The sequence below is a fragment of the Mus caroli genome, unplaced genomic scaffold (assembly GCF_978045245.1).
Source record: "Mus caroli unplaced genomic scaffold, Mus_caroli_1 scaffold_8, whole genome shotgun sequence".
Classification (NCBI taxonomy): domain Eukaryota; kingdom Metazoa; phylum Chordata; class Mammalia; order Rodentia; family Muridae; genus Mus; species Mus caroli.
The window spans coordinates 40497500-40519652 of NW_028227263.1; the positions used below are offsets into that span (position 1 = coordinate 40497500).

The 22153-nt window shown below is 38.9% G+C and overlaps 1 protein-coding gene across 1 annotated transcript; it reads left to right on the forward strand.

Moving 5' to 3' along the window:
- Positions 1 to 6875: 6875 nt before the first annotated feature.
- LOC110298026 (interferon-induced very large GTPase 1-like) lies at positions 6876 to 14177 on the forward strand. The gene has a single exon (XM_021167071.2). It carries the CDS (start codon positions 6885 to 6887, stop codon positions 14175 to 14177), a length of 7293 nt encoding a protein of 2430 aa, XP_021022730.1. The 5' UTR covers positions 6876 to 6884.
- Positions 14178 to 22153: the final 7976 nt, after the last annotated feature.

Consider the following 22153-nt stretch of genomic DNA (forward strand, 5'->3'; position numbering starts at 1 on the left):
GTATAGGTGAGTTAAAGCACATATATAAAGGAATAAAACCTGGGTTGTCAACCTTGTTAGCAAGTGCCTTTAACCACTGATCCATCTCATGAGCTCCTTTTTTTTTTCTTTTAGTTCTAAATATTTTTTAATTCTTTAATCTTTTTTTATAGTCCAGACTTCATCTCCCTCCGGGTCCACCCTCTGACTGTTCCACATTCCACACCTCCTGCCCACTCCCCACCTCCAAGAGGATGTCCCCACCCACCCATCAGACCTCCACACTCCGTAGGGCCCCAAGTCTCTCTAGGGCTAGGTGCATCTTCTCTGACTGAGTCCAAACCCGGCAGTGCTCTGCTGTATATGTGTTGGAGGCCTCATATCAGCTGTTGTATGCTGCCTGGTTGGTGTCTCAGTGTCTGAGAGATCCCGGGGTCCAGGTTAGTTGAGACTGCTGGTCTTCCTACAGGGTTGCCCTCCTCCTGAGCTTCTTCCAGCTTTTCCCTAATTCAACCACTGGGGTCACCAGCTTCTATCCATTGGCTGGGTGTAAATATCTGCATCTGACATAGCTGCTTATTGGGCCTTTCAGCGGGCAGTCATGATAGGCCCCTGTTTGTAAGCACACCATAGCACCAGTAATAGTGTCAGACCTTGGGGCCTCCCCCCCAGAGCTCGGTCTCAATTTGGGCCTGTCACTGGACCTCCTTTTCCTCAGGCTCATTTCCATTTTTGTTCCTGAAGTTCTTTCAGACGGGAACAATTCTGGGTCACAATTCACAGTTTTTGACTATGTGATGGCAACTTCATCCCTCCACTTGATGCCCTGTCTTTTTCTGGAAGTAGAATCTACAAGTTCCCTCTCCCCACTGTAGGACATTTCATCTAAGGTCCTTTCCTTTGTGTCCTGAAAGTCTCTCACTTCCCAGGTCTCTGGTACATTCTAGAGGATCCCCCACCTCCTACCTCCCGAACTTGCCTGTTTATTCTTTCTGTTGGCCCTCTGGGCTTCAGTCCTGCCCCCCTACAATACCTGATCATGTTCCTATTTTCCCCTCACTGTTCCTTTTCCCACCCAGGTCCCTCCCTTCTTCTCCAGCTCCCGTGATTGCTTTCTTCTCACTCCCAAGTGGGATTGAGGCCGCCTCACTTGGGCCCTTTAGCTTGTTAACCTTCTTGAGTTTTGTGGATTGTGTCATGGATATTCTGTACTTTTTTGGCTAATATCCACTTATTACACACCATTACATACCATGTGAGTACATACCATGCATATCCTTTTGAGTCAGAGATACCTCACTCAGGATGATATTTTCTAGTTCTGTCCATTTGCCTGCAAAACTCATGGTGTCCTCATATTTTTTTGTCTTTTTAAAGCTAATATATTTAATATGATTATCTCCAGTTGTATTCTGCAAATGACATGGTTTTAATCATCTTTATTACTGAAAAATTCCATCATGTATAGAATATATACTTTTTTATTCATTCCTTTTCTGTTGGACTTGCAGGTTGGTCCTTTAATTGTGTCTTTGTAATATATAAGTATATCTGTAATATGTTGACTTGGAGTCTTTTGGGTAAATAGCATGAAGTTGTATAGCTGAGTAGATGTATGGTTACTTTTTGAGGAATTTCCATAATTATTTCCATAGTGGCTTTGATTTTTCTCTTCTTTTTTTTCTTTTTTCTTTTGCACTTTTTATTGGATATTTTCTTTATTTACATTTCACATTATTCCCTCTCCCGGTCTCCCCTGCCTCAGGAAACCCCTATTCCATACTCCCTCTCCCTGCTTCTATGAGGGTGTTCTTCCACCCACCCACTCCCAAATTCCCTGCCCTTGGTCCTATGAAGGCTTGATAGGTGCCCACTGGGTCCTTCATAGGACCAAGGACCTTTTCTCCCATTGATGGTTGACAAGGCCATCCTCTGCTAAATATGCAACTGGAACCATGTGTACTCCTTGGTTGATGACTTAGTCCCTGGGAGTTCTGGAGGGTCTGGTTGGATGATGTTGTTGTTCTTCCTATGATGTTGCAATCCCCTTCAACTCCTGAAGACTTTCTCTAACTCCTCTACTGGGGACCCCACACCCAGTCCAATGGTTGGCTATGAACATCTGCCTCTGTATTTGTAAAGCTCTGGCAAGGCCTCTTAGGAGATAGCCATATCTGGTTCCTCTCAGCATGCACTTCTTGGCATCCACAATAGTCTCTGGGTTTGGTAACTTTATATGGGATGAATCCCCAGGTGGGACAGTCTCTGGATAGCCTTTCCTTCAGTCTCTGCTCTACACTTTATCTCCATATTTGCTCCTGTGAGTATTTTGTCCCACTTCTAAAAAGGACTGAAGAACCCACACTTTGGCCTTCCTTCTTACTGAACTTCACGTGGTTTGTAAATTGTATCTTGGGTATTTGGAGCCTTTGGGCTAATATCTACTAAGAAGTGGAAGTGAGTGGGTAGGGTAGCAGGGCAGGGGAAGGGTATAGGGGACTTTCGGGATAGCATTTGAAATGTAAATGAAGAAAATATCTAATAAAAAATTGAGGGAAATAGGACATCTGGGTTCTTTCCAGCTTCTGATTTTTATAAATAGGCTGCTATGAACATAGTGGAGCATGTGTCCTTATTACATATTGGAGAATCATTTGGGTATATGCTCAGGAGTGGTATAGCTGGGTCCTCTAGTGGTACTATGACCAGTTTTCTGAGGAATGGCCAAACTGATTTCCAGAGTGGTTGTACTAGCTTTCAATTCCACCAGAAATGGAGGAGTGTTCCTATTTCCACATCCCCACCAGCATCTCCTGTCACCTGAGTTTTTTATTTTAGCCATTCTGACTGTTGTGAGGTGGAATCTCAGGGTTGTTTTGATATGCATTTCCCAGATGACTAAGGATGTTGAGCATTTCTTTAGGTGTTTCTTGGCCATTCAATATTCTTCAGTTGAAAATTCTTTATTTAACTCTGTAACCCATTTTTAATAGGGTTACTTGATTTTCTGAAGTCTAACTTCTTGAGTTCTTTGGATATATTTGTTATTAACCCTCTATCGGATGTAGGATTGGTAAAGATCTGTTGGTTGCTGTTTTGTCCTATTGACAGTGTCCTTTGTCTTACAGAAGCTTAGCAATTTTATTATGTCCTATTTGTCAATTCTTGATCTTAGAGCATAAGCCATTGTTGTTCTGTTCAAGAGATTTTCCCCTGTGCCCATGTGTTCAAAGCTCTTCCTCACTTTCTCCTCTATAAGCTTCCATGTGCCTAGTTTTATGTGGAGGCACTTGACCCACTTTGACTTGAGCTTTGTACATGGAGATAAGAATATGTCAATTTGCATTTTTCTACATGCTGACTGCCAGTTGAACCAGCACCATTTGTTTAAAATGCTATCTTTTTTCCATTGGATGGTTTTAGCTTCTTTGTCAAAACTCAAGTGACCATAGGTGTGTGAGTTCATTTTTGGGTCTTCAATTCTATTCCATTGACCTACCTGCCTGTCTCTGTACCAATATCATACAGTTCTTATCCCTATTATTCTGTAATACAGCTCGAGGTCAGGGATGGTGATTCCCCTAGAAGTTCTTTTATTGTTGGAATAGTGTTCATTATCCTGGGTTTTTTGTTATTCCAAATGAATTTGCAAATTGCTCTTTCTAACTCTATGAAGAATTGATTTGGAATTTTGATGGCGATTACATTGAATCTGTAGATTGCTTTTGGCAAGATGGCCATTTTTACTATATTAATCCTTCCAATCTGTGAGAATGAAAGATGTTTCCATCTTCTGAGATCTTCTTTGATTTCTTTCTTCAAAGACTTGAAGTTCTTTTCATACAGATCTTTCACTTGCTTGGTTAGAGTCACACCAAGGTATGTAATATTATTTGTGACTATTGTAAAGGGTGTCATTTCCCTACTTTCTTTCTCAGCCTGTTTATCCTTTGAGTAGAGGAAGGCTACTGATTTGTTTGACTTAATTTTATATCCAGCCACTTTGCTAAAGTTGTTTATCAGCTATAGGAGTTCTCTGGTGGAATTTTGGGGGTCACTTACATATACTATCATATCATCTGCAAATAGTGATATTTTGACTTCTTTCTTTCCAATTTGTACCCCTTTGGTCTACTTTTGTTATCTAATTCCTCTAGCTAGAACTTCAAGTACTATATTGAATAGATACAGAGAGTGTGGGCAGCCTTGTGTAGTCCCTGATTTTAGTGGGATTGCTTCAAGTTTCTCTCCATTTAGATTGATGTTAGCTACTGGTTTGCTGTATATTGCTTTTACTATGTTTAGATATGGGTCTTGAATTCCTGATCTTTCCAAGACTTTTAACATGAAGAGATGCAAAATATTGTCAAATGCTTTTTCAGCATCTAATGAAATGATCATGTGGTTTTTTTCTTTGAGTTTGTTTATATAGTGGATTACCATATATTGAACCATTCCTGCATCCCTGGGATGAAGTCTACTTGATCGTGGTGAACGATCATTTTGATTTGTTCTTGGATTCAGTTGTCAAGAATTTTATTGAGTATTTTTGCATCGATGTTCATAAGGGAGATTGGTCTGAAGTTCTATTTCTTTGTTCTGTGTGGTTTAGGTATAAGTATAAATGTGGCTTCATAGAACATATTGGATAATGTTCCTCTGTTTCTATTTTGTGGAATAGTTTGAAGAGTATTGGTATTAGGTCTCCACTAAACTCGTCTGGTCCTGGGCTTTTATTGGTTTGGAGACTATTAATGACTATTTCTATTTCTTTAGGGGATATGGGACTGATTAGATCATTTATGTGATCCTGGTTTAACTTTGGCACCTAGTATGTGTATTTTAAAAAATTGTCCATTTCATCCAGATTTTCCAATTTTTTGAGTATGAGCTTTTGTAGTAGGATCTGATATTTTTGAATTTCCTCAGTTTCTGTTGTTATGTCTCCCTTTTCATTTCTGATTTTACTAAGTTGGATACTGTCTCTGTGCCCTCTGCTTAAACTGGCTAACGGTTTATCTATATTGTTGATTTTCTCAAAGAACCAGCTCCTGGATTTGTTGATTCTTTGTATACTTCTTTTTGTTTCTATTAGGTTTATTTCAGCCCTGAGTTTAATTATTTCCTGCTGTCTACTCCTCTTGGTTATATTTGCTTCTTTTTGTTCTAGAGCTTTCAGGTGTGCTGACAAGCTGCTAGTGTAAGCTCTCTTCAGTTTCTTTTGGGAAGCACTTAAAGTTATGAGTTTTCCTCTTATCACTGCTTTCATTGTGTCCCATAAGTTTTGGTATGATGTGTCTTTATTTTCATTAAATTCTAAAAAGTCTTTAATTTCTTTCTTTATTTCTTCCTTAACCAAGTTATCATTGAGTAGAGTGTTGTTCAGCTTCCATGTGAATGTGTGCTTTCCATTGTTTTTTGTTGGAATTTAAGACCAGCCTTATTCCGTGGTGATCTGATAGGGTGCATGGAATTATTTCAGGCTTCTTGTATCTGCTGAGGCCTGTTTTGTGACCACCTATATGACCAATTGTGGAGAAGGTATCATGAGATGCTGAGAAGAAGGTACATTCTTTTGTTTTAGGATGAAATGTTCTAGAAATATCTGTTAGATCCATTTGGTTCATAACTTCTGTTAGTTTCACTGTGTTTCTATTTAGTTTTTGTTCCCCTGATCTATTCATTGCTGAGAGTGTGTTGTTGAAGTCTCCCACTACTATTGTGTGGGGTGCAATGTGTGCTTTGAGCTTTAGTAAGGTTTCTTTTATGAATGTGGGTGCCATTGCATTTAGAGCATAGATGTTCAGAATTGAGAGTTCATGTTAGTAGATTTTTCCTTTGACCAGTATGAAGTGTCCTTCATTATCCTTTTTGATAACTTTTGGTTGAAATTCAATTTTGTTTGCTATTAGAATGGCTACTCCAGCTTGTTTCTTGGGACCATTTGCTTGGAAAATTGTTTTCCAATCTTTTACTCTGAGGTAGTGTCTGTATATGTAACTGAGGTGCATTTCCTGTATGCAGCAAAATGCTGTGTCCTATTTAAATATCCACTCTGCTGTTCGATGTCTTTTTATTGGGGAGTTGAGTCCATTGATGTTAAGAGATATTAAGGAAAAGTGATTGTTGTTATTTTTGTTGTTAGAGTTGGGATTCTGTTCTTGTGGCTGTGTCTTTTTAGGTTTGTTCATATTGTTGTTCCACCTATATGGAGGCCAAAGGAAAAAAATCATGAGTTAGAGTCCAGCCTAGACAAAATAACAAGTTCCAGACCATCATGAGCTACATAGTAAAAACCTGTCAGAAGAGGAAGGAAAAAGTAACAGAACAATAGGAATGGAACCAGTCAACACTGGTTTCACAAAAATTAATGAGAAAAACATAATGTATAGATATCACTTGTTTTTAAAAACATCAAACAAAAAAAAAACCTCATATATGTTATCAAATACTATCTTTCACATTAATTCCCTCAAAGCAATTGATTCTCTGCAAGAGAACATTTAAAAATCAGGCAAAGTGTCAGGCAGTGGTGGTGCACACCTTCAGTTTCAGAACTCAGGAGGTAGAAGCAAGCACATCTCCAAGTTCAAGACCAGCCTGGTCTACAGAGTAAATTCCAGAAAAGTCAGAACTATATGAAGAAATCCTATCTTGAAAACAAATGAAATCAGGCAAAGTGGCAACTTGCCACAGTATCAGAGAGAGAGAGAGAGAGAGAGAGAGAGAGAGAGAGAGAGAGAGAGAGAGAGAGAGAGAGATTTTAAATGCACTTGAACAATTACAGGAGATGAAAAAGACAAACAGAGTTGAAACATTATTAATTCACTTTTCTGGACACATAGCTGACACTTCTTAAGGACATACACAGACAAAACTAACTACAATCTGTTCCTCACAGAGCCATGGCAACAACAAACTGCATTCCTGATGAGCCTCAGCTAAGAAGCAGAAGGAATGATGATCTCCAGGAGGTGCTGAATGATGTGGGACTGTCTGTTGACTACTGGCTACCTAAGCTTCAGGAAGATCTGGGTGTGACCTCTGCCCAGGCCTTACAATATTTAGACAAAAGAGACCTCCAGAAGCTGAAGTCGCAGACACAGCACACTTGGGAGAAAAAGGCTCTGGAGAAGCTGCTAGAACTCTCACAGCCAAATAGTGTTGCAGAGCTGCAGGAGACTCCAGGGGAGATGATAAAGAACAGGCAGAGGCAGGCAGGACAGGCACTGCAGGCTCTGAGAGCCTTGCAGTCAGAAGGGAAGCACAGAGAAGAAGAGGCAGTGAGGAAAAAAGAAGCAGAGCTAAGACAGGCAATGGAGATCCCTGAGGAGTGCTGGCCAATGGCTGAAGTGTCCCTAAAAGACATCACTGAAATAATGGAGAGATATCTCAGTCACATGGAACAGACCCTGGCTCACAGTCCAAACCTCTCAGATGGAGACCTGGTAAGATGGGCATCTGGAGGGCTGGCCCTGCAGGGAATTTATAAGACCAGTCACCAAAGAAGTCTGATTCAGAAGAGAGAAGAGCTACTCAGTGTCCCTAAGCAGTTCTCACTTGTTGGTCCAGAACATGGCACATGGATAGAAAAAAAGGAATTTTCATCTTTTCAAGAACAAGCCATATTTACACAGACTATAAAGACAATGGGTTTCAGTCCAAACTCCTTGGTTAAAGGTGAAGGTTGGGGACTTAGTCTAGAAGCTGGTATGGGTCAAAACAGACAGGCAGAATCTGAGGATATCCACCAATTCCATTCAGAGCAAACTTATTTCTGCTCAGCCAGGTTCAGCTACATCCCATTGGCCACCTGCCATTTTCACATCAATGATCTTCAACTCTCCAAGGCTGCTCTCCAGGAACTAAAAAGTATTGAAGAACTCCTGGAGCAGACTACACACAAAGATGGACAACCCTTACTAAGGCACAGGGCTGAAAACTTTTTCCACAGGTTTGGCTCTCATGCTAACCAAGGCCCTCTGCACCTGGGGGGAATCTACTGCTGGAAAGCCATTTCAGAAGGTTTCAAAAGTGAGCACTTGGCTGATGTAAAGCAGCAAACAAAAGAAATTTTGGATATTTACATCAGGGGCAGCTATAGTGGCTTTGGAGTTAAAGTTGGTGCAAGTGTAAATATGGCAGACACACATTCAAAAAAAGCATCTTACAGTACAACTCATCAAAACTTTCAAACCAAGGTGCAACTATCTGTAGCCAAGATAGGTGGACCAGCAGAAGCAGATGGAATTGCCCAGTGGACAGCTGGTCTTGTAACTAGCAATCAAACCTGGTCTGTCATTGATAGGGGACTACAGTTGGTACCTATTTGGGACATCATCCTGTCTAGTCACAGAACTGATTTTAAGAATGCTCTTCAAGTGGCTAACTGCCTAAAAGACAACTACACTGCTCTGACTGGACTCCCTGCCCAGATTCAAGAAGGGGAAGAATTTCTTACTGCTAAAAAAGAAGCTAAGCTTTTCCTAGAGGACATAAAATGCTGGGAGGTTTCTGATCCTGAAGAACAGCTTAGTAAGTTAGTAGATTTTATGCAAACATTGAGTCAAAAAATAAAAGGTTATAACATTTGGATTAACACATGCCTCACAGATTGGGATCTGCAGAATTTTCTAATAAATACTGTAAAGTTCTGCAAAACTTCACCCACTTATAAAACTCAATTTATTAAATCTCAGTTGTGCAGCCTTCTAGAACCTCATGTCTATAAAGTGACAAACTTTCCTCAGGCACAATCCATCATACAGTGGATCAATCAGTCAGAGTCTGGGGAAGAACAAGTCAAAATCACCTCATTTTCTGAATTCATTAAGACCTTAAAGAAAACCCACAAATACCTGATGGAAGTGAATTTCAAAAATGAGGCCCCAGAAACAGTGGAAGAAGCAGAAAGAACAGCTACATATGAGGTCACCACAGCTCTCAGCTCCTTCTTGACATACCTCAGAGAAACAGAACAGCCAGACATGCAGCTGCTGCTACTTTCCATTGCAGTTGGTGCAGGCTATCAGTTGGTAAACAGTATTTTTCAGCATCTTCTGGGGTGTGATGAGTTAAACTTCCTCTTGGATCAAATGCAAAGTAACCAACACAAATACCAAGAGCTTAAGAATATTTGCAATTACAGAGCCCAGGCATTCCTGGTGCTCACAGCTCTAAGAACCACAGTTGAAATCACAGATATTTCTACAGAAGAGAAAAGACAACGTTTGACATTAATTAAACAGCATATGGGGACACTGTTGTCTGAAGAAGTTGCACATGTTCTCACAAAACATGGAGAACATCATGACTGGGAAAGTCTGGAGAATGATTTGAGACTACTCATTGAGGGGGACTATAAAGCCACCACCCATTCCTTACAAATGGATGAGGTAAAAAAACAATTGCAAAGTCTCTGCCATGAAAAGAAACAGACCTATAAACAACAATGTAATGAAAACAAAACAAAGGAAATGATAGAAAATAGGCCTTTCCTGGACTTACTCCAACGTCTAGGCCTAGACAATTACTATCCAAAAAGGATGAGCAGAGCTGACTTCCATCTGATCTATAAGACTTCTGTGTACAATTCACAGCCAAGGTCTGAAAAGGAGCTTCCATTCTATTTCCTACAAAAGCTACTGATGTTGGATTATGGGTTAAGACATCTTGTTTTAAATGATGATGAAAGCATAAAAAAACAGATCTCCATAGGTTCCTCCAATCATGAAAATGAAGATTTTGATCCATATGGGGATGTCATTAAAGACAATGACAGTTCTAGCTATCCTTCAGCCACTGAGTCCTGGCCCCACATTCACCCAATGGATATCCAGATGGCCATTTTTCACTGTGCAGATGATCTTACCAGGCAATATATTTTATCCAAACTTTCCATTTGTCAATATTCACTCCCTCTTGTAGTACCAAATCCCAACACTTCTCAGGTTGAATTTTGTCTCTGGTCTCTCAGACAAATTAGGAAAAGTTGGCAAAATGCAAGTAAATCTCCACAGGACAAGAGCTACAGTCACAGAAATCAGCAGATGTGTCGTGTCTCTACCCCCATTGTGTCCTTCATTAGAGTTGGAAATGGCCTCTCTGCTTCCAAATCTCAGATCATGAACTCTCTTCTCAGTAAACGTAAACATGATGTGTTTTTTCACAGACACTGCAGAGGAAGCAACAAACACTGTGTCCTGATGGGGGGAGTTGTGGAAATCTGCTGGTTCTGTCCAGCCGGCCAAGGTGAGGACATGTTTGACAAGTGTCTGATGTTCACCAATCTTCATGGAGATGCCAAGGAACATAGCCAACAACTCAGCTTCCTCCAAGATGTCTCTTCTCTCATTGTGATCCTCATGTCAGCTTCTGATAACAATAAAGAAAATCAAAAGCTTGTCAGACACCTCTGTCAGTCATCAACACCTTTAATCTGCTTGATTGATGACAAAGAAAAGGCCATAGCAAATACTTCTGGTAAAAGAATGAGAATTGGCATCAAGAATAGAAATGAGGCAGAATTAACAGAGGAGCTCACCAATGCCATCAAACATTTTCTAGTGCTCTCTAACACTGCTCTCAGTTTAGAGGACTGTTCACAGACAGCTCGAGAACAAGGATTCCTTATTGATGAAGACCAGAGAGACTGCAAGGAAGCCAAAGAAAAGGCACAGACTATAATGGCCCTCCTGGAGGAATACAAGTTATCTCAGACAAAAGAAAATTTACTACCCCTTCAAGGACAACTTTGGCACCTTTGGTGTAAGAAAGATAAAGAATTCTATCATCTGAGAGAAAAGGGGAATCGAAGCATCGAACAACACAAGAGTGAGATTGAAACAGAGAAAAGAATAATTCGACGTCAGCAGTTGGAAAAAGCCTTTCCTCTCAATGATTTAATGCGCTCTGTTCTTGAACTCCTCCAAGACTACTCAGAAACCCATAACAAACTCTACTTTTTGCAGTGGCTGACTCTGTTTTTTGACAATCTGACTATAGAACACCTGGAGAAGTTACACGAAAAGCAGAGATCTTTGTGGTTAACAGTACAAACAGAAAAGCAAAAAGCACAGAAGAGCAACTCCCTGACACTCTGGCAGAAGCAGATAGAAGCCATCTCCATAGAAATTCATGACTGTACTTTAGGAATTGAGCACCTTCTCCGAGAAGTTGGCCAGATCTATGAAGCTCTGGAAGAAACTTCCTCCTCTAGAGATAGCCTTTTTCTCTGCCTCCCTCAAATTGCTGCAGACCTGATGATAGCTGGTGTTCCCATTGAGCTGATGGATGGGGATGCTTCATATGTGCCTCTAAAGTGGGTAGCAGCTATTTTTGACAAGATCTCAGAGAAAGTTGGAGACAAAAGGCTGTTTGTTCTCTCTATCCTTGGCCTGCAGAGCTCAGGGAAGTCTACCCTACTGAATGCCCTGTTTGGCCTACAGTTCACAGTCAGTGCAGGCAGGTGTACCAAGGGTGCCTACATGCAGCTCCTGAAGGTGGAAGAGATATTCACAGAAGAACTTGGCTTTGATTATGTGCTTGTTGTAGACACAGAAGGACTTCGAGCTCCAGAACTCAACAACAAATCCCAGAATTGGGACAATGAGTTGGCAACCTTTGTGATTGGCCTTGGAAACTTAACTCTGATCAATATTTTTGGGGAGAATCCCTCAGAGATGCAAGACATCCTACAAATAGCTGTACAAGCCTTTCTAAGAATGAAACAAGTGAAAATCTCCCCCAGTTGCCTCTTTATCCATCAAAATGTGGGAGAAGTTACAGCTAAAGACCAAAATATGGAAGGACGGAGGTGTTTAGAGCAGAGACTGGATGAAATGGCAGTAACAGCAGCAGAACAAGAAGAATGCTCAAATGTATCCCACTTCAATGATGTCATTAAGTTTGATGTCAATAATCATGTCTACTACTTTGCTCACCTCTGGGATGGCAATCCTCCAATGGCCCCTCCCAATCCTCGTTATAGTCACAATGTTCAGGAACTAAAGAATAGAATTATTTTGACTGCCAAACAGGAACCCAGAGGTAGTATCATGAGGATATCAGATGTCAAATTTCGAGTTCAAGATTTGTGGAAAGCCCTTGTCAATGAAAACTTTATTTTCAGCTTCAGGAACACCAGAGAGATCATGGCCATGAGCAAGCTGGAAACAATGTATAACCACTGGACCTGGGAGCTGAGGAGTCACATGCTGGACTTTCAAAACCAGCTAGTCAATCAGATTCAGAACGGGAAAGTTCAAGCACTCAAAACAAGCATATTTGAGGCTCCAGTCACAGAAAAGTATATAGCAATTAAGCAAGAACTTGAAAAATACTTCAGTGAAGACCCAGACAATGAAATACTGGTTCAATGGAAATCAAATTTTGAAAATAAGCTAACAATCCTTAAAGAGGCACTGATTTCAGACACCAGAAGGAAAGCCAATGAACTTATTCATTTAAAAAAGAATCAAGAAAGGCTGGATAAAAAAAAGTCAAGTTATGAAAATGAATTGTTGGAAAGAAGCAGAAAGTTGGCTTTAACTGTAAAAGGTAAAGAATTAAATGAAGAAGAGTTATATGAAAAATTCAATCCACTTTGGAAAAAATGGGTCTGTGATGTGTCCTTAGATCTTCCTCCAGTCATAGAACCTGACATTGACACAGATTCTGAAAACATCCTCTGGGAGTATTTCCAAAAGGAGATAAACATGGTGGACATACTAATGAGATATTCTGAAGACAAATTTCAAATAAATTATGATGAGCATGTAAAAATGAATAAGAAGTATAACTTCATGACTCGGACATTAAAGGTCTGTGATAGGGAATCCATTAATATGACCACTGAAAATATTATTACAAGATTTAATAAAACTATCAACAATATTCATAAGCAACAGGGTGATTATAATATAAGTTATTTCCATGAAATCCTGAGAATAATAGAAGAAGAAGTAAAAGCTGCACATACTGAGGAAAGATATACATTTACAAGCAAATACTTCATTGACTTATCCTTGTGCTTATTCCAAAGAGCATCTAAGAGTTTTAAGGAAATGCACAAGGCATTCAAGAGAGCAAATGACCCTGTGAACTATCTGGAGAGGAAGAAAGATGATTTCTTTATGAGTTTTAAGATCTCCTGCCAAGGTGCCACCTCCATTAAAACATTTGTTGATTTTCTTTGGCACAAGCTCACCCCTGCTATCTCTGCCACCATAAGGGGGAAAATGGTCATTAAAATTGCTGGAGACATGCGATCTAGCTGCCCTGAATTCAATGGAAATAGGACTAACTTAGAGAAGCATATTCTCATTTCTCTGGCAGAAGAAGAAAATTTTGATAATTACTGGCAGTACCTTCATCATACAAAATCTTTTTTTAGCAGATATATTGAAAACCATATTAAACAATACTGTTTAGATGAAGGAAGTAAAAAAATAAAGACTTTTTTAAAAATAAGTTTAGGTGACATCAAGAATGCCATCCTGTCTGCCATTCATGAATCCACAGCAGTAGCTAAAGATAAAGGCAGCACTGCATCTGGCTGGCTGGATTTGTTCTGTGACCACTTAGGGAGCAACCTAATCTTCCCAAGGAGAGACCTGGTAAGCATTGAGCACCAAGAGATAACAGATACTGAGTTTCTTAAAGAAGCCATGAGCAAAGCTTTGGATCCTGCAATGAGGAAAGTAGAAGAGGATTGTTCAGGTAAGCCCATGGATGAAATTATTCCTGACATTGAGAAAATTCTCTCTGAACATCTCTGTGGCTGCTGGAAACAGTGTCCTTTGTGTAATGCAATTTGTACAAACACCATTCCCCAGCATGAAGGAGACCACAGTGTGCCATTTCACCGTCCTCAGGCTGTCAGTGGTTGGCATAAGCATAAAACAGACCACTTTGTCATTGATTGTTGTACCAGTTCAGTAGCAAGTGACCGCTTCATGCTTTTGGGAAATAACCGGGAAATCCCATATAAGAACTACCGACAGGCAGGAGGGGATTATGCCACGTGGAGCATCACCCCAGATTTATCCACCCAGTCATACTGGAAATGGTTTGTCTCACACTTCAGATCAAAACTAGAGGAAAAATACCAGAAAAAATTTAAAGATACAGGTGAAATTCCAGAAGCATGGGCCAAAATCACAAAGGAGGATGTGCTCAATGACTTGAAAGAACAATAATATTCAATGAGTGGCTCAATATCAGGAAGAGTCACAGCATACTTAAATAATTCTAAAACTCCTCCTACTAACAAGTCTCCAATATTTCCATTTTTTAGAATGAAATATGTAAAAGCTAGAAGCTTTACTATAAAATTTCTTTAATTCTCTTTGTCTTGATTTCTTCTGGTTTAAAATCTAATTATCATGGCTAGGAAGATGGCTCAGAAATTATGAGCAGGTGTTGTTCTTCTTGAGGACCTGGGAGAGTTCCTGGCATCCACTTGGCAGCTCCACAGCCATTTGGAACTCCAGTTCCAAGGAATCTGATACCCTTTTCTGGCCTCTATGGGAAGCTTGCACACACAGCAGGCAATCATAACATACCAAATAATCAATTACCAATATATGCAAACATATGATAAAATAAAATCCACTTAAAATGCCTAAGTCATACTTCAAACCATAGCTATGTACATTTTTACAGTATATAAACTTAGGGACATTCCTGTCCCCCTTAGGGACATCCCATGACAGTGGAGATACCAGGAAAGGAACCATAAGGCCTGTATATATGAGGTTAGCACATATGTAGCATTCTACAGCATCCAATCTCATAATATGTGAGGTTCTCACTTATAAATGCACTCTAAAATTAGAATAAAGAATATACAGAATATATTCTATAGAATACATAGAAGTAGAGAATATAGTAACAGCTATCATGGGCTGAGGGTAGCATAAAGGAAAGGAAACATTATTCAAAGGGGAGAAATTCTCAGACACAGGAATAGGATCTGTTTCACCATGGTTAATAATGTGCCTTTTGAAACTGCGAAAAGAGCACATTTTAAATGTTTTTGAGACAGAGTGATTAATATGTAAAGTGATGGATATGTTTATTTGCTTGTATGTTTATATGCTTATTTGCTCATTTCACAATGTACAAATGGCACTACATTGAACGCATCATTAATTATAATCAATAAAGACATTAAGTTTCAAAAATATAAACATGTAGGTTTCTTTTTAATTAATTTTTTTCACTTTACACATCCCAATATTAGCACCCCCTCTCCTCCCAGTAACCCCTCACACAGATCCTTCCCCCATTCCCCTCTCTCTTCCTATTCTCAGAGCCCCATCTCCACCCTCAGCACATCAAGTCATACGTAGATTTCTTAAATGAAAATTGACAATTATGCCAAGAAGGTTTTCAGGTTTTCGTTTGTTTGGGGAGGGGGGTTGAGGAGTTTTTTGGTTTGTGTTTATGTTTTATTTTTAAACAGGGTCTCATGCAGTCTAAACTGGCCTCAAATTGTGTAGCTGAAGATAACCCTTAACTCTTGATCCACCAAGCCCAGTTTATGTGGTACTATAAATCAACCAGAGTCTTATTGTGTTAGGCAAGCACTCTACCAGTTATACTGAGAATCATTGAAATGATTCTCTTTTTCTTAGAGGATGGAAGTATATCAATATGAGAAAGTCTAGCAATTAAGATGTGTCTAAAAACTACCTCCTTAGGCTGGAGAGATGGCTCAGCGATTAAGAGCACTGACTGCTCTTCCAGAGGTCCTGAGTTCAAATCCCAGCAACCACATGGTGGCTCACAGCCATCTGTAATGAGATCCGATGCCCTCTTCTGGTGTGTCTGAAGACAACTACAGTGTACTTACATATAATAAATAAATAAATCTTAAAAAATAAAATAAAATAAAAATTTTTAAAAAACTACCTCCTTAAGTTTAATGCTTTTCATTTGGACTTTGGGGAAATAATCTGCAAAGCACATTTTATTTCACATTCCCCTCCAAGTTGCAATTCTCTTCATTCCAACACCTCAGTATTATCTAGAAAAACAATTTAACGTTTCGTGTTAGCACTGTGTTACCTGAGTTGACAAGAGAGCGAAAAAGAAATGTGATATCATCCCAGATACTGTCATAATCTCTCGTACTGCTATCACTGTATTAATGGTGCCTGTGGGAACATAGTCACTATACCAACAAAAATACCTTAACAGTGAAACAGTAGATTTCTCATGGTTTTTTGAGGGAATAAATCAACCACTGCAAGTAAAATAGAAACATCTATAAATAAAATCAAAACAGTATAACAGAGAGCAAGTATGCATAAGCTTAAGAAGAAGCATTATAGTGCTTCTTCTTACTCCTTTCCTTTCAAATAACATTTTACTAGGACAGGCTGATAGGCTTAAACAGCCTCATCCACTCCTCACTAGGAGTAATATTCAATATGACTCCTTGGGAAATCACATTAGATAATATAGTTAAACCTTAATAAGTGTTATTATAACTTAATTCAGATGCACTTCAGATTATTGAAGTCCTTGGGAAATTTATTAATAGTTACAATGATTCCAATATTAATCAACCAAATACTTAACAAAATAACTGTCACAATTATTATTTAACATTATAAAAATGCTGCTGTTTTGGATTCGTTAGAAGCATAGTTTTACACACAGTTGAATTATTAAAGAAAGGAGAAGCAAGAAGAAAAAGGAACCAGGTATGATGGCACATCTTATCATTCTAGCACTCAAGATGCAGAGGCAAAAGAATCCAGTATCTGAGGCCATCCTGAACTACACAGAATGACTATCTAAAAACAGGGAGTGGGTAGGAAGGGAAAGATTGTACATAAAGTTATAAAGTTGTGGGTATAATATAAGTGCTGAGAACTAGGGAAGATATCCTGCATTTACAATTAAGAGCATTAAACTCCTGATTTAGACTGCTTAGCCATGCATCTACTCTGAGTCACAAGACCCCAGATAAGTTTACCATCTCTGCCTCATTTTCTTCAGCTACAAAATAATACCACCCAGGTATGAGAATGACTTAATAAAATATATGTGCCTGGCACATGGTATGTGTTTTAATGTTAGTAGTAACCAGTAGCAGCAACAAGAATAGCAAAAATCACATTATATAATTAAATAGGTTTCAAATACTATAATTATTGTTGCTCTTATGCTTGAATATGTTTATGCATATATAGTACTTAATTATAAATTCATGAAAAAGCAGGTCAAAATTCTACATTTGGAACCAAGTAGTGGAACTATTCTTTCCTCTGATTTTTTTTCCTCTAAACATGATTTTTTTTCCTCTAAACATGATTTTTTTTTTAGAAAGTAGAATTAAAACTTCCAAGTTCAAAATGTGTGTGGAAAACAGAGGAAATGCAGAGTACATGCATTATTATGACAACAGCTAAAAGATAGCCTCCAATATTACCATTAATCCTAATATAATCCAAATGATAAAGATTTGCATTTATTCTAAATTGGAAAAGATGTGAACCAGGGCATGTCTTCCTATAAACAGTCACCCTAACAATTTCTTCTTTTTGGAACAATTATGTTTGATCCACATACTAGGCTGCAATTCCTATCAACTCCTCAACAGTAAAACAGAAATGCTTCTCCAAATTTCTCCTTCAAGGAAGAACTTGCTGGCCAAGTGAGGAGAATGCAGCAAGCATCTATTCTTCAGCTGTCAAGTTGTTCAGATCTGCCTCAAACACACAAAGCCTCTTTATTGGAGGTCATGCCCTTCCTAGGGCTCTCTGTACACACTGAGCAAGACACACACAAAGACCCAACTGCACAACCTAACACCTACCCTCGAGCTTCTACCTGATTCAAGAAAGTTTGTGAAGCCTGCATCACCCTTCAGCATTTTCCTTTACCAAGACTTCCTTCTTTCTCTCTTTGTTCACAGATGTTTATCTGTCACAAATATCTCTCACAACTGTTTCAGCACTTTCCTCTGCATAAACTAATCAGTAACATCCTTAAGGCCCTAGTAAAGACTGCTAAATACAAATAAATATGAACAACAATTGTAAATCATAAAGTTATAACATAAAAGGAAAATAAGGTCAACCTAACATTCTCTTCCCAAATCTGAGGGAAGAGAATCCTATCCATTCCAAACCTTCCACGAGTCACCAGCAAGCAGGGAACTGAGTACTAGGCATATGCTAAGTTTTCACTGATTTGACAAACACCTGAGAAACAGATCTAAATGAGGAAAAATGTGGAGCTCAATTTTGGAGGTTTTAGTCCATGGTCACTTGGCTCCATTGCTTTGGGCTTGTGGTAAGGCCAAACAAATATGACAAGGAGGATATGACAGAACAAGACTGCTTATTTAATGGTGGCCAGGAAGCAGAATGGGACAGAAGGGTTCAGGAACAAAATATATCCCTCAAAGGCTGGTCCCAATAGCTATTTCCTCCAAATAGCCCCCACCTCTTCAGATATCATTCAGCTACAAATTTATCAATAAAGTGACCCATTTATGAGGTTGGCACCTTCATGACCTAACAATCTCTCCAAAGAGCTACCATATAGTGGTCAAGACAACCAAAATAAGTCCTCTGCTCTCTTTAAAGTCTTAGGGAGGAGCATGAGACATAGCTGCTGGGTAGGAAACTCGTCAGAAAGTAATTAGAAAACAGAAAAGTAGACAAAAAAAGAAAGGTCAAACTGACTAATAGAGCAAGTACAGATCTTTTTTTTTCCACATGCCTTTGAGTTGCCATCAAGGTAAAAAGCAGAGGCCTTGCAAAGGCATTCCTTAGAAGAGAAATGGAGGTAATAGTTAAATTGAGACTAAATAGGAGCCTCGCCTTGTTCCCCCTGTGCTTCATGCTTGAATTATTCCTGTTAATACTAAAGCTTTATCATGTTATGTGATGGAAGAGACTTATTGATGCAAGTAGAGATTCTCTTCATCCATCCAAAGGCTTTCTCTCTATGACAAGGAATGGGGCCTACCCTTAAGAGTTGTTTATTTCCCCAGTAAAACTCCCTTGGAGAAACCTAATTTTTTAGTTTGCAAGTAGTTATCAACTGAAGATAGCTTCTGGGCTAGGGATTGGGGCATGTGTTCACCTCTCCTTTGCAAAGGCTCCCTTGACTTGCCATCTAGTTATTGGGTCTCTACAAGCCCAGTGGGAAGAGAAAATGAAAATTGTGATATAAGCCTTAAAGGCACAGATAACTGCAGGAGAAACTAAACATCTTAGTAAGAGTTTCAAACACCTTCACAACTATAATTTTCTCCACTGCTTAAGTATAGTTGGCATTGCTCCTTTGTGGACTCTTCTTTATTTCCACCCTTATCCACCCCTTTTCTACCCTTTCAATTCCCTAACACTAGATAGGACAGAAAAATGGATAGAAGAAAGAGCCCTCTAAACAAAGTCAGAAGTTCGAATGGGGTACCATTAGACTACCTCCTGCTGATTAGTAGCATCAAGTTCCTTGGCATCAAATTTGATCTTTGCCATCAAAATACCTGATTGCTTCTTGTTGTTTCTTCTTTATGCACAACTATATAACAAACCACAGCGAACAACCCATAGCCCTTTTCCGGGCCCTAGCACTCATACACACTCTAAAAAGTCCCCAGAATTCCAAATGTCACACAATCACAGAAACTATCTGCAGCTGGCAAAATCATATCCCTGTAAGAGCACAAGGCAAATCAATCAGTTGTTGCAGTCAGTCCAAAGCAGCCCCATATGCCACAACTGGGATTAAAACAAAAACACATTCTTATAATATTTCTGTGTTTTTTAAAGAAACCAAAATTTCAAAATTCTTACTACACTTATGTATCTCATAATCTAGTTATTACATTTGTTCTGATAGGCTTTCAACTTCTGAGACCTTAGTTCATTCAGATTCCAGCTGAAGAATGCTAAAGTTACTTTATGTAACCACCAGATGGTGGTAATGAGTCTTACCAAGATAAAGAATTCCAAGATAATTCAACTTCAGCATTAAAACAATTAAGACCAAATAATTCTTTGTTGTGGTGGACTATCCTACACATTACAGGAAGCTAAGCAGCTCTAAACTCTACATACTGTATGCTGATACAATTCCCATCAGTCATGATAAAAAAAAAAAAAATGTTTCCAGACATTGCCATATAGCTTTGAAACATTTGCAATCACAATGTAGCCAGATGTGGTGGCAGAAGCCTGGAGTCCCAGCAGTAAAGAGGGTGAAATGAAATAATCAAGAGTTTGAAGCCATCCTGTCTCAAAAAACCAAAAGAGAAAGAGAGAGAGAGAGAGAGAGAGAGAGAGAGAGAGAGAATGAATTGCTGCACAATGAAAGCCAAAAGAATTTTAAGTTGGAAAAAAAAATCAAGTGCTGGCAGAATATTTGAAAGTTTGTGTTTTATTTTTCCTAATAGAATAATTTATTCACTTGAAAATTCAAAATTGCGTGGAAACATTAAAAATGTAAAACCGCCGGGCGTGGTGGCGCACGCCTTTAATCCCAGCACTCGGGAGGCAGAGGCAGGCGGATTTCTGAGTTCAAGGCCAGCCTGGTCTACAAAGTGAGTGCCAGGACAGCCAGGGCTACACAGAGAAACCCTGTCTCGAAAAAAAACAAAAAAAAAAAAAGTAAAACCACTGCTTCTATGCACATCTTAATGCTCATTCTCCTTCCAGGTTAAAAACATAATTTTGTATAAACTCTCTCATGTCAGTCTCCTTTCCCACTTAAAAAATCTACTACAAATATCTTTCTAGATCAACAAATATTGATATAGTTTAATAATTAAACACCTCTATCATATTCTTGTCTATATGATCACCAGATCATTCTGATAAGCAACTGAAGTTCCTACATTTCCCTGCTTTAAATAGAATTGCAGTTAACATGTGTGAACATATAACTTTGCACAACTCAAGACTGGCACTGCTTCACACCAAACACTACCTATAAATACATAATTTTGCCATAACTCAGTGAATTGAACTATATAAATCTTTTCCAAGAGATGTATACAAATGACATCAAGAACAGAGAAAACATTAAAATATGGTTAGGTCATTTAAATGCAAGATAAAAATTTTGGCAAAAGATAAAGAAATAATAGCTTTTAAGTCAGGTTTGCCATGTATATGAGTCTAGGGGAAAAGGGAGTATTTTTCTGCAACAATAGTCTTAACAGTTTTTCCCTATTTCTCTTACTCCCTGTGTGTAGCACATGGCTGGATTTTTCCTCTCCATGCACCCTGTATCTATTACAGAACCTGGTACTTAATGGACCTTCTCATATTTAATGGGGTCTTTATTAGAAGCCTTCCAACCTAGAAAACATTTTCTACCAGGAAGAAGAGACAATCATGTAAGTGTGAGAGAGTTATTGATACAAGTTCAAATCCCTCCAAATTTCCAAAAACTCAAAGACAAATCAGGAAACATAAATGAGAAGAGGGAGGAAGAGGGGACGGGTCAATTGGCATGCACTCACTGATCCTTTCCCTCGTCTTCTAAAGACCTTTAAAAGAAGAAATCTCTATAGCCTTGAAGAAGGGCAATCTGGGACTACATCTGAAATCACATAAAAGAATATTTTATTCTCTTTATTCAATAATCTGGTATCTTGTCCAAGTTCCCATGCACTGATTAGCAGGAGAAAAGAACAGTAACTCTTCCATCTAGCTTAAACTTAATTCAATCTGACAATTTTGGTGTATATATTCAAGGATGAATCAAATTGCTATCAGATAAAGTAATGCTTGATCACTGGGACTCTTCCTTTCCCTGATCTTCTACCTGGGTTTGGTGGAAACAATGTGTACAATCTCCAGGCACAAAGCTTCTTTAGTCTCTTTGTGTTATAATGTATTATAATAGTGTCATCTGGTAGTCTCCTGTGCATAGCTCTTTTGCCATCTAAGACACTACTGCTGCAAGACACTACTGCTGAATTGGCTATTAGCGAGGCAGTTATGTCATGCAGAAAGGATTATACTGGCTACAGAACCCCAAGTTTACTGCTACATCCTCCATCCTACAAATGTGTCCATTTGTCCATACAACCAGTGTTAGCTAGTTTTGTGTCAACTTGACACAAGCTAGAGTTATCTGAAAGGAAAGAAACTCAATTTGAAAAAAAAAAAGTCTCCATAAGAGCCAGCTGGAAGGCATT